The sequence below is a fragment of the Apostichopus japonicus genome, chromosome 8 (assembly GCF_037975245.1).
Source record: "Apostichopus japonicus isolate 1M-3 chromosome 8, ASM3797524v1, whole genome shotgun sequence".
NCBI classification, from domain to species: Eukaryota; Metazoa; Echinodermata; class Holothuroidea; order Aspidochirotida; family Stichopodidae; genus Apostichopus; species Apostichopus japonicus.
Genome location: NC_092568.1, coordinates 12,839,054 through 12,851,479, shown reverse-complemented (window position 1 = coordinate 12,851,479; position 12,426 = coordinate 12,839,054). Strand labels below are relative to the sequence as shown.

Sequence of the window (12,426 nt, the reverse complement as noted above, 5' to 3'; positions counted from 1 at the left end):
CTATATTCTGTACAGCTGTATGCTGACTGACCATGGCACATAGTTGAGAGGAGCTATATTCTGTACAGCTGTATGCGGACTGACCATGGTACATAATTGAGAGGAGCTATATTCTGTACAGCTATATGCTGACTGACCATGGTACATAGTTGAGAGGAGCTATATTCTGTACAGCTGTATGCGGACTGACCATGGTACATAGTTGAGAGGAGCTATATTCTGTACAGCTATATGCTGACAGACCATGGTACATAACTGAGAGGAGCTATATTCTGTACAGCTATATGCTGACTGACCATGGTACATAATTGAGAGGAGCTATATTCTGTACAGTTGTAAGCTGATTGACAATGGTACATAATTGAGAGGAACTATATTCTGTACAGCTGTATGCTGACTGATCACCATGGTACATAGTTGAGAGGAGCTATATTCTGTACAGCTGTATGCTGACTGACGATGGTACATAATTGAGAGGAGCTATATTCTGTACAGCTGTATGCTGACTGACCATGGTTCATAATTGAGAGGAGCTATATTCTGTACAGCTGGTTGTTGACTGACCTGATGGTACATAATTGAGAGGAGCTTTATTCTGTACAGCTGTATGCTGACTGACCATGGTACATAATTGAGAGGAGCTATATTCTGTACAGCTGTATGCTGACTGACCATGGTACATAATTGAGAGGAGCTATATTCTGTACAGCTATATGCTGACTGACCATGGTACATAGTTGAGAGGAGCAATATTCTGTACAGCTATATGCTGACAGACCATGGTACATAATTGAGAGGAGCTATATTCTGTACAGCTGTATGCTGACTGACCATGGTACATAATTGAGAGGAGCTATATTCTGTACAGCTGTATGCTGAATGACCATGGTACATAATTGAGAGGAGCTATATTCTGTACAGATATATGCTGACTGACCATGGTACATAATTGAGAGGAGCTATATTATGTACAGCTGTATGCTGACTGACCATGGTACATAATTGAGAGGAGCTATATTCTGTACAGCTGTATGCTGACTGACCATGGTACATAGTTGAGAGGAGCTATATTCTGTACAGCTATATGCTGACTGACCATGGTACATAATTGAGAGGAGCTATATTCTGTACAGCTGTATGCTGACAGACCATGGTACATAATTGAGAGGAGCTATATTCTGTACAGCTGTATGCTGACTGACCATGGTACATAGTTGAGAGGAGCTATATTCTGTACAGCTATATGCTGACTGACCATGGTACATAATTGAGAGGAGCTATATTCTGTACAGCTGTATGCTGACAGACCATGGTACATAGTTGAGAGGAGCTATATTCTGTACAGCTATATGCTGACTGACCATGGTACATAATTGAGAGGAGCTATATTCTGTACAGCTATATGCTGACTGACCTGATGGTACATAATTGAGAGGAGTTATATTCTGTACAGCTATATGCTGACTGACCATGGTACATAGTTGAGAGGAGCTATATTCTGTACAGCTGTATGCTGACTGACCATGGAACATAATTGAGAGGAGCTATATTCTGTACAGCTGTATGCTGACTGACCATGGTACATAGTTGAGAGGAGCTATATTCTGTACAGCTGTATGCTGACTGACCATGGTACATAATTGAGAGGAGCTATATTCTGTACAGAGTTGTGATTGGTCAAGTGACCATCATTCAAATGAATTCCTTGGCTGCTGTGTTAATTCAACAGCAGCCAAGGAATTTTTATATGCAGACATTGTTGAGTATCAGAGTTCTACATCAGTTTTATGACAGTGCCTTTGTAGGTATAGGTGCAACATCTCCAGGCAATATTAAACATATCATCAGCATTGTTACGAATTCAGGATTCTGCGTCTTGGACACATATTAATAGCCAGGGATGCAAAATCTTTGAACTGCTTGCTGGGCAGAATGCAGATTCTTTTGTTTTGGGAAACAGACCCCAAGTACTCACACTCTCAAGGAGGCCTATGCAAAACATAGCAAAACACATTTTTGAATGACCATGTTTCTTTCCCTTCATACTCTTCTCAAAAGAACCAAAATTTCTTCCAATCCAACAGAAGATTGAATTTGTTTGAAAACAAATTAAACATAACAATCAACCGTTGCGATGCTTCAGTACAGAACTTACAACATTTCCATTACAGAGATTTTCATGCTTAACATATTCAATGATGCTTTCCAAATTTCAAAAGATTTGATTGGCTAATAGTCCCTTACCATTGTGTGCAACATTCTTGCATCTGCAGTGCTCAATGAACACAAGGTATGTCGTTGAACTGAAACTACTTGTGACGTTACATTCCCGTGTAGAGATAGTGAAGTTTGTGCTATAGGCTATCATATGTGTGCACTCATATATCATAACATAAGGCCTTGTCACACCTAGCCATTGAATTATAGCCATTGAAAGCTTGAGTTTTTTAATTGAAAATACATAAAATGTTATTTACATACTGACATGGGAAAGGAGCTGACTTGATAAAGTGGTTGAGAAAGGAAACATCTGTTCAACTTCGAATAAAACTTATGAATTAGATTGTATTGGGTAACTGTTAATGGTAAACTTACGACAGGGGTATAGTTGTTTAAAGGTTTCATCATTAAACTTTTTTCGTGCACATTAATATAGACCTATCACTATATGCTTGTTGTGCAAAAGCCAATGTGTTCCATGGGCATTATAGGTAAGTATTGTGTGATTCTGTAGAGGTATTTTTAAGTTTTAATGAGGCTTGCAGGGATGCAAGTCTTTCTGAACTGACTCCAACATTCTTAAGACATTGCGTCACTGGACGCAACTTTTCAAATCCTGGCAACAATACTGATCACATGGGTACTACCACTATCAGGTCTTATACACTGCTGTCCCTAAAAGGAAAGAGTAAAACAATGAGAGGAGAAAAAAACACTTGGTGCTAAACTTTATTAATTAATAATATAAGCAGTTAATAAAATAACCTCCACTTTGATTTCTTTATTAAGAGTGTAAACTTCCAGATTGGGTCATGGTATAGGATGACAATATAATTATTAGTTGATGGTTTGGAGTGCCAAGTAGTGGAGCGAGTTACAACCATTCACAAAGTTATGATGCTTTCATATATTCAACTGTTGATGAAACTTGAATTGATTTTTACTGCAAGCAAGTTGAATATCTATTAGTCCTGTAGGTTGGTGCCATAGTCTTACCGACATGACCCAGACTGACACTAAAACAATAGCATTTAGTCTTATAAATGTTACAAAAAGGGGAAGACAAATCTGAATATTCATAGGAACATAGACTAATCCCCTCCTACCTTCTCATCGACGAGAGACTCATCATGCAGTGAGGGTCTAGATTCTGTCCCAGAGGTCTCAGCCGAGCAACTATGGAGGTAAGAATACCGTATGGGGTTATGGTCTGACTCACCTTAGCTTTATGATCAGTAACCAGTGATTGCACCTTGTTCTCAATTTCAATCTTCAAATCTGTGCAGTTGCTCTCCCTGTACACACAAACAACAGAAATAGCAACAGAAAGAATGAGAAACGAGTGAATAGTGCACTGCAAGCTCAGAGAGAGAAAAAAAATAATGAGACTCAGGCAAACAAAACAAAGAGAAAACAACAAGGTAGAATGCGAGGATAAAAGCAGGAATGACAAAATAGGAACCGTTATCTATGCTGACAACAGGGTTACTGTTTAACTATAAATAGTCTGTTCATTGCAACAGCAATGCTGACATAGGGGGGAATCAAGCCGCCAAGATTGGTAAGTTCTCTATGCTTTTAATACATAGAGAATCCATACTGAAATATTCATGGAGCACACAAGCTATGCATATACATAAGTTATCACTTTAAACAGGAAAACAGTGGTCAAACCAACTTTAATTACGTCATATAATATTATATTTCTTTGGTTTTTAATTCAAGGGTAAATTTAACTCTCAGGTTTTATGAGAAGAAGTTTAGTCAAAGTTTTCTTTGTTTTGATTTCTTTCAGCAATAACACAAGAACATTTATGGAGATTTATTTGTAGAAATGTGAAAGGACTCATCATTGTCATGGGAAAAAGAAAATTATTTCTGTTCAATTGTCTACATTTTGAAATTGTTCATTAGAGCATTACCCTTTTATATATATACCTCTGACAATATATTAATTTCTCTTTGAGAAATACCTTCTATAATTTTTAAGATTATCTGCAAAATTACTTTTCTTAAATATTCAACATATTCTTCAAGTATCTACCTGGGCAATATTCACTCATGATGTATTTTCACATTTGACCTCCAGTGTGCCCTACCCTCACCCCACACCACCCCTAATCCCAACTCCTCCCTCTGTCTTCAGAATTTGACAAACAAGCTTTGAACAGAGTTGTCTTGGGAGGAGGCCCAAATTTAAATTTGTCCAACTAGCAGATTGTGCTGTTTGAAGAAGATGAAATGATTGTTGCCTGTTAGTCTCAAGTTTCATATTTGTTAAGTCAGTAAATCTCCTTTACTGGCAATGCCCTCTTTGCTCAAATTAATCCATAGGTTCCTGTTCACAGCATCCACTGTAGCACACTAGACAGATGCATGGTCAGCACTCTGCCAGTAAGATACTTTTCCTAGGGTAAACTTGTTTTGACAAACTAAGTTGTCAGTCAGCTTCCCAGAGACTTCTCAGCCAATGTAGCTGCCACAGTCGTCGGGTGGGGGGGGGGGGGAGGGGTGGGGTTGTTTTAGGTTTCGGAGTGCTAGCAAACTTGGGCACATAGCCATCATATAGCATGAGTCATATTAAGTGAAGGTCTACTATTAGGTGCATTTACAAAGGGTAGCTTTGATGTTACAACATATAAAGTTATCTTGATCAGGAGAGTCTTCAGTATTCCTGAAACATACAACACATAGCAAACTAAGACTCAAACGTAACAAGAACATTGTGTTCAATATTAAAAGATAAGTTTTGCAGAGGTAAAAGGTGATACAACACAGTAAAACTGACAGAATGATGGTTGTTTTTAGGGAGGATGGTAAAGCAAACATTTGCACAACAGACTCACTAAAAAACATGACAACATTAGTTCTTTGAGCCTTCTCAAAGTTGTACCTAAATGCTCTGACGTTATCACTATTCTGAAATGCATTTAAGCAATTAGCAATTATCTCATGATAATTGTCTCACAACACATGGATCCCAAGAGACACAAAAGTTATCAATTCTGTTTTCCAAATTGCACAAAAAATACAAATAATTGTACTTTGACAGGCACCCTACATGAAATTAAGACTAAACGACAGTTTAATATTCCAAACAGAAATGTGACTGTCTGTTGTTGGAAAAATTATGCTCTTCACACTAAAACTGATTATCTGATTTGACAAAAATCTGAAGATGTTTTTTTCTCTTTCATTAAAGAGATTGTAAACTTATCTGGAATAAATTGAGCATTGCATATGTCAATAGGACAACACTGACAAGTCAACTTGTACCAGAAATTGCAAACATAGTGAGACTACTTTCTGAATGCGACATATGAACATCAGCATGTGAGGCAAGTGTAAAGTGGATGAGTCCAATTCTGGATCACAACTTACAGCTGATAATACTTCTCTGTGTGTATTTTCCTCTTACTAAATTGACAATAATGCTACCAATTTCTCCTCAGAGAAAAGGAATGACTTTACCAAAACTCTTCAGATGATAACCAAAGTAATGTCAAATAAATTTGATGACGATACAACTCTGTTCTCAGACACAGTAATGACACCATGGTTTAAACAGACATGTTGATACTTGAAGATATTTATTAGAATGTGGGTGGTATTTCACATTAAGTGCCCCAACCCGCCCACCCACCCAACGCAGGTCTATCTTGTAGTCTAAACCCACCTTGCTTGGCTTGACAGACTACTATGGTGATTTATACCTACGAGTCCTTTTTACAGAGCAACACTAACTGCACTGTAAGAGCTACAGCAACTATTTTAACTCATTTCCAGGGAGCTGTAGTTTGATTTGCCAAACCGGCTAGATCAGTTTAAGAAGCGGTACATAGCTAACTCCCAGGACATAAACATAAACATGTCCAACGTGCAGTGCTGTAATTCCTCTATGGTTTGAACATCCCATTGTTATTCCGTGTCCTGAAGTGTTGGTGATACCACAGTGTCCTGAAGTGTTGGTGATACCACAGTGTCCTGAAGTGTTGGTGATACCACAGTGTCCTGAAGTGTTGGTGATACCACAGTGTCCTGAAGTGTTGGTGATACCACAGTGTCCTGAAGTGTTGGTGATACCACAGTGTCCTGAAGTGTTGGTGATACCACAGTGTCCTGAAGTGTTGGTGATACCACAGTGTCCTGAAGTGTTGGTGATACCACAGTGTCCTGAAGTGTTGGTGATACCAGTGTCCTGAAGTGTTGGTGATACCACAGTGTCCTGAAGTGTTGGTGATACCACAGTGTCCTGAAGTGTTGGTGATACCACAGTGTCCTGAAGTGTTGGTGATACCGCAGTGTCCTGAAGTGTTGGTGATACCACCCACAGTGTCCTGAAGTGTTGGTGATACCAGTGTCCTGAAGTGTTGGTGATACCACCCACAGTGTCCTGAAGTGTTGGTGATACCACAGTGTCCTGAAGTGTTTGTGGTACCACAGTGTCCTGAATCTAAAATCATGACTCATCCATAAATATCCTCACAAAAATGAGAAATCCCTAACCTGCTTGAAGTTGTGAAAAACTAGAATTAATTCATGCCAATATAACTTCAAATCACCAAAAATATATATCTTAATGTGTTATTGATCACTCACCCTCTTTTCTTAATTGCTTTTTCAAGGCTTTTCTCTTTAAATTGCTTTTCTCTATCATGGTAGGCCACCAACTTGTCCACTGTCAAGCAATGGCTTCGTTGAAGATAAGTCATATCCTGTTAAGAATACAAAAAGAATAAAAAAATAAAATAAATGAGATTGGATATTAGTAGATAAAATGAGGTAAATAGTCCTTTTAACAAGTCAACTTTTCTAGCTCTTATGATAAAAATCTCTTTTACTTTGTTACAACAAAGATTTCTATGCACTGAGTCTCATTTTACAATAGACAACAGATGATGTAAATATTCAACTTTCAGGGCGGGGCTATCAAACCTCACACATCTGATCGGCTTGTGATTCAACCACGCAGACATGTGTGTATATTTTCATGTTTAGTTATTGTTTATACATAGCTGTTGTTCTGTACTAAGCTAACACCACCGTGTGCTTCTTAATACATGCCATATATATGCAGAATGGAAGCAGACAACTTTGTGCTTCAAAAAAACTCAAAACAGGGAATTTACATTACATACCTGATTAAGAGAGACATGAACTATCCTCACACAAAGTCTAGAACACCTGGAGATTTTGTTGTTGTTAAAGTACGAAACAATCCTTAGTTTTACTCCTGATTTTTGTATAATCTTTGGGACTCAAGGTTGTTTACATCAGTTAGTGTTGAATTGTGTTACTTTGACACAACCATTTCATTTTTGTAAGGAGTGTTAATTAAACAATGCACCTTATAGACTATAACAATTTGATCGATGTCCGTTGAATAGGGAATACATTAATCTCATTTTAGGAATTTTCAAGAAAGATATGACAATCTGCGCAAAAGAAATTCCTTTACTTTCTCATAATTCTTTCAACATTATGGCAGCTTTAATTCCACAACCAGACAAGACAGCTGATTGTCTATTTGACATGACACAGTAAACCATGAGCATGTTGAACAACGCAATTTGCTTCATGTGCAATAAATGACACAGAATGTATGTAATGTAATGGTTAAACATTGTAAATAGCTCTATTGTCTCTTCAAATATCGGCAGCCAAGAAAAGTACTTCAGTGCAAAACATGTCTTTAGCTTGTATCACATCAGAAGATCCATATCAAGAGAAGAATGTCCATTTCATTTCATCTGAAAGATTTTTTTCCTTAAAAACAAAACAGCCAACAACCTTTCCATAACAGATGTACATCTTTCCTGGCCTACTTTAAGTATGAGATTTAAGGCAAACACTGTTTAAAGGGTGTGAAGACTCGCGTAAAAAGAAACATCTAATGCCGGTAATCTGACCTAGTTTCGAATGAGGTATAACAGAAGTGTTAGACACCACCATCGATCCCAGAAAATACACACACAGCCTGCTACCGTCGGTAATTAGACACTAGTGTACAGTCAGTACATACAGCTGCAGTCATAACCCACAGTACAGTGTACAAAGGATACAGCGATGGACATCTCAGGTCCAGCTAAAGATAACAAGGTATCACGTTTCATTACTGTCTGCATTTTGTAGCAACAAGAGAAAACCTTCACTTGCAAGTAACGGAAAGTTAACTTTGAAAGTTAACTCAATGCCTTTAATACTGCCATGGAACATTTAATAGGCTAGATATCATCTGACTGCTCATTTGTGACTGTGTATAGGTCTACTGAGTCAACAGGCTTCTCATAAGAAAGAAACACAGGATGTGATCTGGTGGGAAGTGTGCAAGGTTAATTGTAATGGACTGCTAGAGGCATGATCCTTAAAGTCAGACCATTGACTCACTTTGGAATGTTTCTTTGATAAGGTATCCAATTCCTTTTGCTGCTTCCTGAGGAGTTTTTGGTAATTTTTTTCCTGTTTCAGCATTTCAGAGGTGACCAGCGGAACAACTGTAAAACAGAAGAGAATATAAAAAAAAACATTTAATTACTGCTGTCTCATTTATGTTGAACTACTCTAAAATACGGGAATTAGGTAAACACTGTCTTGTGAATTATGGTTCACTGTTATGTTTTGTACCACTTTTGAAGCCATTGGAGTAAGTTCTAACACCTTTGAAGTGGAAGCCCCTGCCATGTTTGAATTGAAGTTGAAAAGAACCAAACACAGGACTTAGATAAAAAATGGTAGGGTTGTGTTACAAAGGTGAGCAAAAAGTTAAGATAATTAGTAAAATTTGCTAAAATTATATATAATTGCATTCGGACAGACTTCTGTCAGGATTTGCCAAACACAAAACCACAGAAATTCAAATATTTTACATTATTTTTCTATTTTCTATTATTCAAGTATTTTTATATGATCATGAACATATTTGTAAAATTCTAAACATCATTAAGATCATGACTTGCAGATAGTGTACTATAGACAGAGGATGCATATAGTCAAATCCTTCTTCATGACACATAAAGACAAAGCTTACGTTTTTCCTTGTCTCTGCTGTCTGTCAGTATAGATGAATTAGAATCACGTATTAGTGGTGGAGCACCGGGGGTACAAGATGGAGATGTGGTTTGCGGAGAGACGGTTCCAGTCCGTTGAGGGTTTCTATTCTGCCTTTTGCCGAGAGGCACTTGCTCAATATCGTTCTGTAAAGAATGAATTTTGTTTGAAATATGACTTATCATATTGCAATTAATGCAAACATTCACATAACCAGTCTGCTATCACTGTCTATCAAATTTGGAGTTAAACCTGTAGTATGGGCGATCAGTACATACAACTTTCACATTTTCATACTACTTTCACACTTATGCAATGCAGCTTTCAATGTGAAAGATTCAGTGTGAAACAAGGGTAACACATCATGTTAAAACAGACTCAGCATAACTAAAAAGTACTAGTTCCCTCAGAGAAACCCAACGATATCGTTCAATACTTTTATTCCTCTCTACCAATTTAGCCAGCACACAAGATGACCCTTCAAAGGAAGCCCTGCAAACATAACTGTATGTCAGCACATTGTCAATTATCACAAAGAGGTCCAGAATAGAGAACCTTTACATATCAAATCAATTGGAAGAAACATTGGAGAGTAGACTGCCTAGTACACACCAATCAAGTCATGACTAACCAATGATAAACAACAAGAAAGATCCTTAATTACCATATATGAATAATTCATGAGGCTGCTTTTACTACATTCATTCAATCATAAATATAAAAAAATAGCTCAGACAGAAGTTCTGTCTGTGTTTCAATCCTTTCACCTTGAAACTATTACATCAAAAATAAAAGCTAAGCATTAACTTAGACAATTGACAGATTTTTTAATTAAAAAGTTGAAAAATAGAAATCGTATAAGTATAGGAGTAGCAAGTTGTTCTAAATATTTCTCAAAGATGCTTTTGAATTGAAGCTGCAGGAATGGTTTAACTGACTGAAATCCACATACCTCGTCTACACCGTAACTGGATAATTTCTGTAATGGATCTGATAACAAATTCACAAAATCTGAAAGAGAATAAGAAGTCAAAGTAATAAAAGTTTGTCATAGGAACACATGGTACCAATAATGGACTCATAACTATGTTACTTATACTATCAACATTAAGAGGATGTTTATAAATAGAGATGTAAATTCACAATTTGGATAAAGAGAATAGCAGAAAGTTCTATGAGTCTAAGTGTAAAAGCCAAGAAGATTTTCTACTGGGTGGGGAGGGGGGAGGGGACTGGAGGGGAGAGGTGGGGGAGGTCTGAATCGTTGTGTACTGAGTGTTTAAATGACAACTTATGCAAAGAGTGGTTGTGGCTAATATCTCAGGGGCAGACGGGATTATGTGGAATTGGTTATCTCTTTTGACCTTTAGAACAAAGTATGAGTTCTGAGAAGATCCCAATTGGTGCCAGACATTCAGTCTCAACCTGCCCCTCCCACTTGCAACTGAATCCATTTTAATTTAGCTCTTTACTCATAGCTGTTAGTATTTTGGAAACAACTACTGAAGGAAGAAATGTAATGATAATACTAAAACTTGCAATTGACCAGCTTTTACTTCTTTGACTTACCCCCTAATCCATCAGGTACATATGTTTGACTTACCCCCTAATCCATCAGGTACATATGTTTGACTTACCCCCTAATCCATCAGGTACATATGTTTTCAACTGAATACAACAGAACACTGTCGGCAGCGAGAGAGGGAAGTTACCATCAGTTCTCAATGAAATGTGTCTGTACCCTGTATGACGAAGAAAAGATAAATGAAGATGTCATCTTATGAGGGAGGCCATCATCAATAGAGAGAAAGCTGTATCATTCCCCTCTAATGTTAACGATTGTACGTTTTAACAATGCTTAATGATTTCTAGGCATGTCAAGGTAGAGTGGAATTTCACGTGATGGAAATTTTCATAGAGTAATGCTTCCAATCCTGAAGATATTTGCAAAGTTAAAATAGCAAAGAGATATTGTTCCAATCTTCCTACATTTTCAAAATATGATGAAACACACCGCTATGGATATGTTTCAGGGTTTGAGAAAAAATGTCCAATGGCAAGGGAAATAAGAATTTTTGACAAGATCTAATACAATAAGCAATAACTATGTGTAATATCTCACTCAAATAGTTCTCAACTAAGGGGAATTATTATAATAAACAATAACTATGTGTTATATTTCACTCAAGAGTTCTTAACTAAGGGCCTTATTATAATACAAACAATAAACTTGTGTTATATTTCACAAAAGAGTTCTAAAGGGCATTATTTTAAAATAAATGATAACTATCTTATATTTCATTCAAGATTCTTAAGGGTTGTATTTTATAATAAACAATAACTATGTGTCATATTTCACTCTTGCCTTATTATATAATATAACTTTGATCCAACTTGTGATTGATTCATAGTTCTCAATGAGAGTAAAGAAATTTATGGCTGGAAAGGGATTCTAACCCAGAGGTCACTGGTCCAAACTCGGATCTAGCCATAGATTTATTTGCTCTTTTCCATTGTCTAAAATTTCCGCATTTGTTTTCCATTATTAATTCATTTATAAGATTCATAGTTCTGTATTAACGATAGAGTGTGGAAGTACTGTAACCTCTAGCTGATACTACTGATACTAGTATCTGCTACTGATACTACTACTGATACTAGTATCTGCTACTGATACTACTACTGATACTAGCCAATACTACTGATACTAGTATCTGGTACTGATACTACTACTGATACTACTACTGATACAGATACTAGCAGATACTACTGATACTAGTATCTGCTACTGATACTACTACTGGTACTAGTATCTGATACTGATACTACTACTGATACTAGCCAATACTACAGATACTAGTATCTGGTACTGATATTACTACTGATACTAGCAGATACTACTGATACTAGTATCTGCTACTGATACTACTACTGGTACTAGTATCTGATACTGATACTACTACTGATACTAGCCAATACTACAGATACTAGTATCTGGTACTGATATTACTACTGATACTAGCAGATACTACTGATACTAGTATCTGCTACTGATACTAGTATCTGCTACTGATACTACTACTGGTACTAGTATCTGATACTGATACTACTACTGATACTAGCCAATACTACGGATACTAGTATCTGGTACTGATATTA

The 12,426-nt window shown here is 36.9% G+C and overlaps 1 protein-coding gene across 12 annotated transcripts in view; it reads right to left on the bottom strand.

Annotated features, from left to right (window-relative positions):
- The window catches only part of LOC139970445 (1-phosphatidylinositol 4,5-bisphosphate phosphodiesterase beta-4-like), a 171,420-nt gene that overhangs the window by 13,752 nt on the left and 145,242 nt on the right, over positions 1-12,426 (bottom strand). For 11 of the 12 annotated variants that reach the window (XM_071976159.1, XM_071976160.1, XM_071976157.1 and 8 more), the window contains 6 exons: positions 10,905-11,009; positions 10,220-10,278; positions 9,248-9,413; positions 8,608-8,714; positions 6,820-6,935; positions 3,440-3,515 (listed from right to left, as the gene is read on the bottom strand). In XM_071976159.1, coding sequence (XP_071832260.1) covers positions 3,440-3,515; positions 6,820-6,935; positions 8,608-8,714; positions 9,248-9,413; positions 10,220-10,278; positions 10,905-11,009 — 629 coding nt within the window. Of the gene's footprint in view, positions 1-3,326; positions 3,397-3,439; positions 3,516-6,819; positions 6,936-8,607; positions 8,715-9,247; positions 9,414-10,219; positions 10,279-10,904; positions 11,010-12,426 lie in introns of all 12 variants that reach the window. The other variant, XM_071976161.1, reaches the window with a different exon arrangement.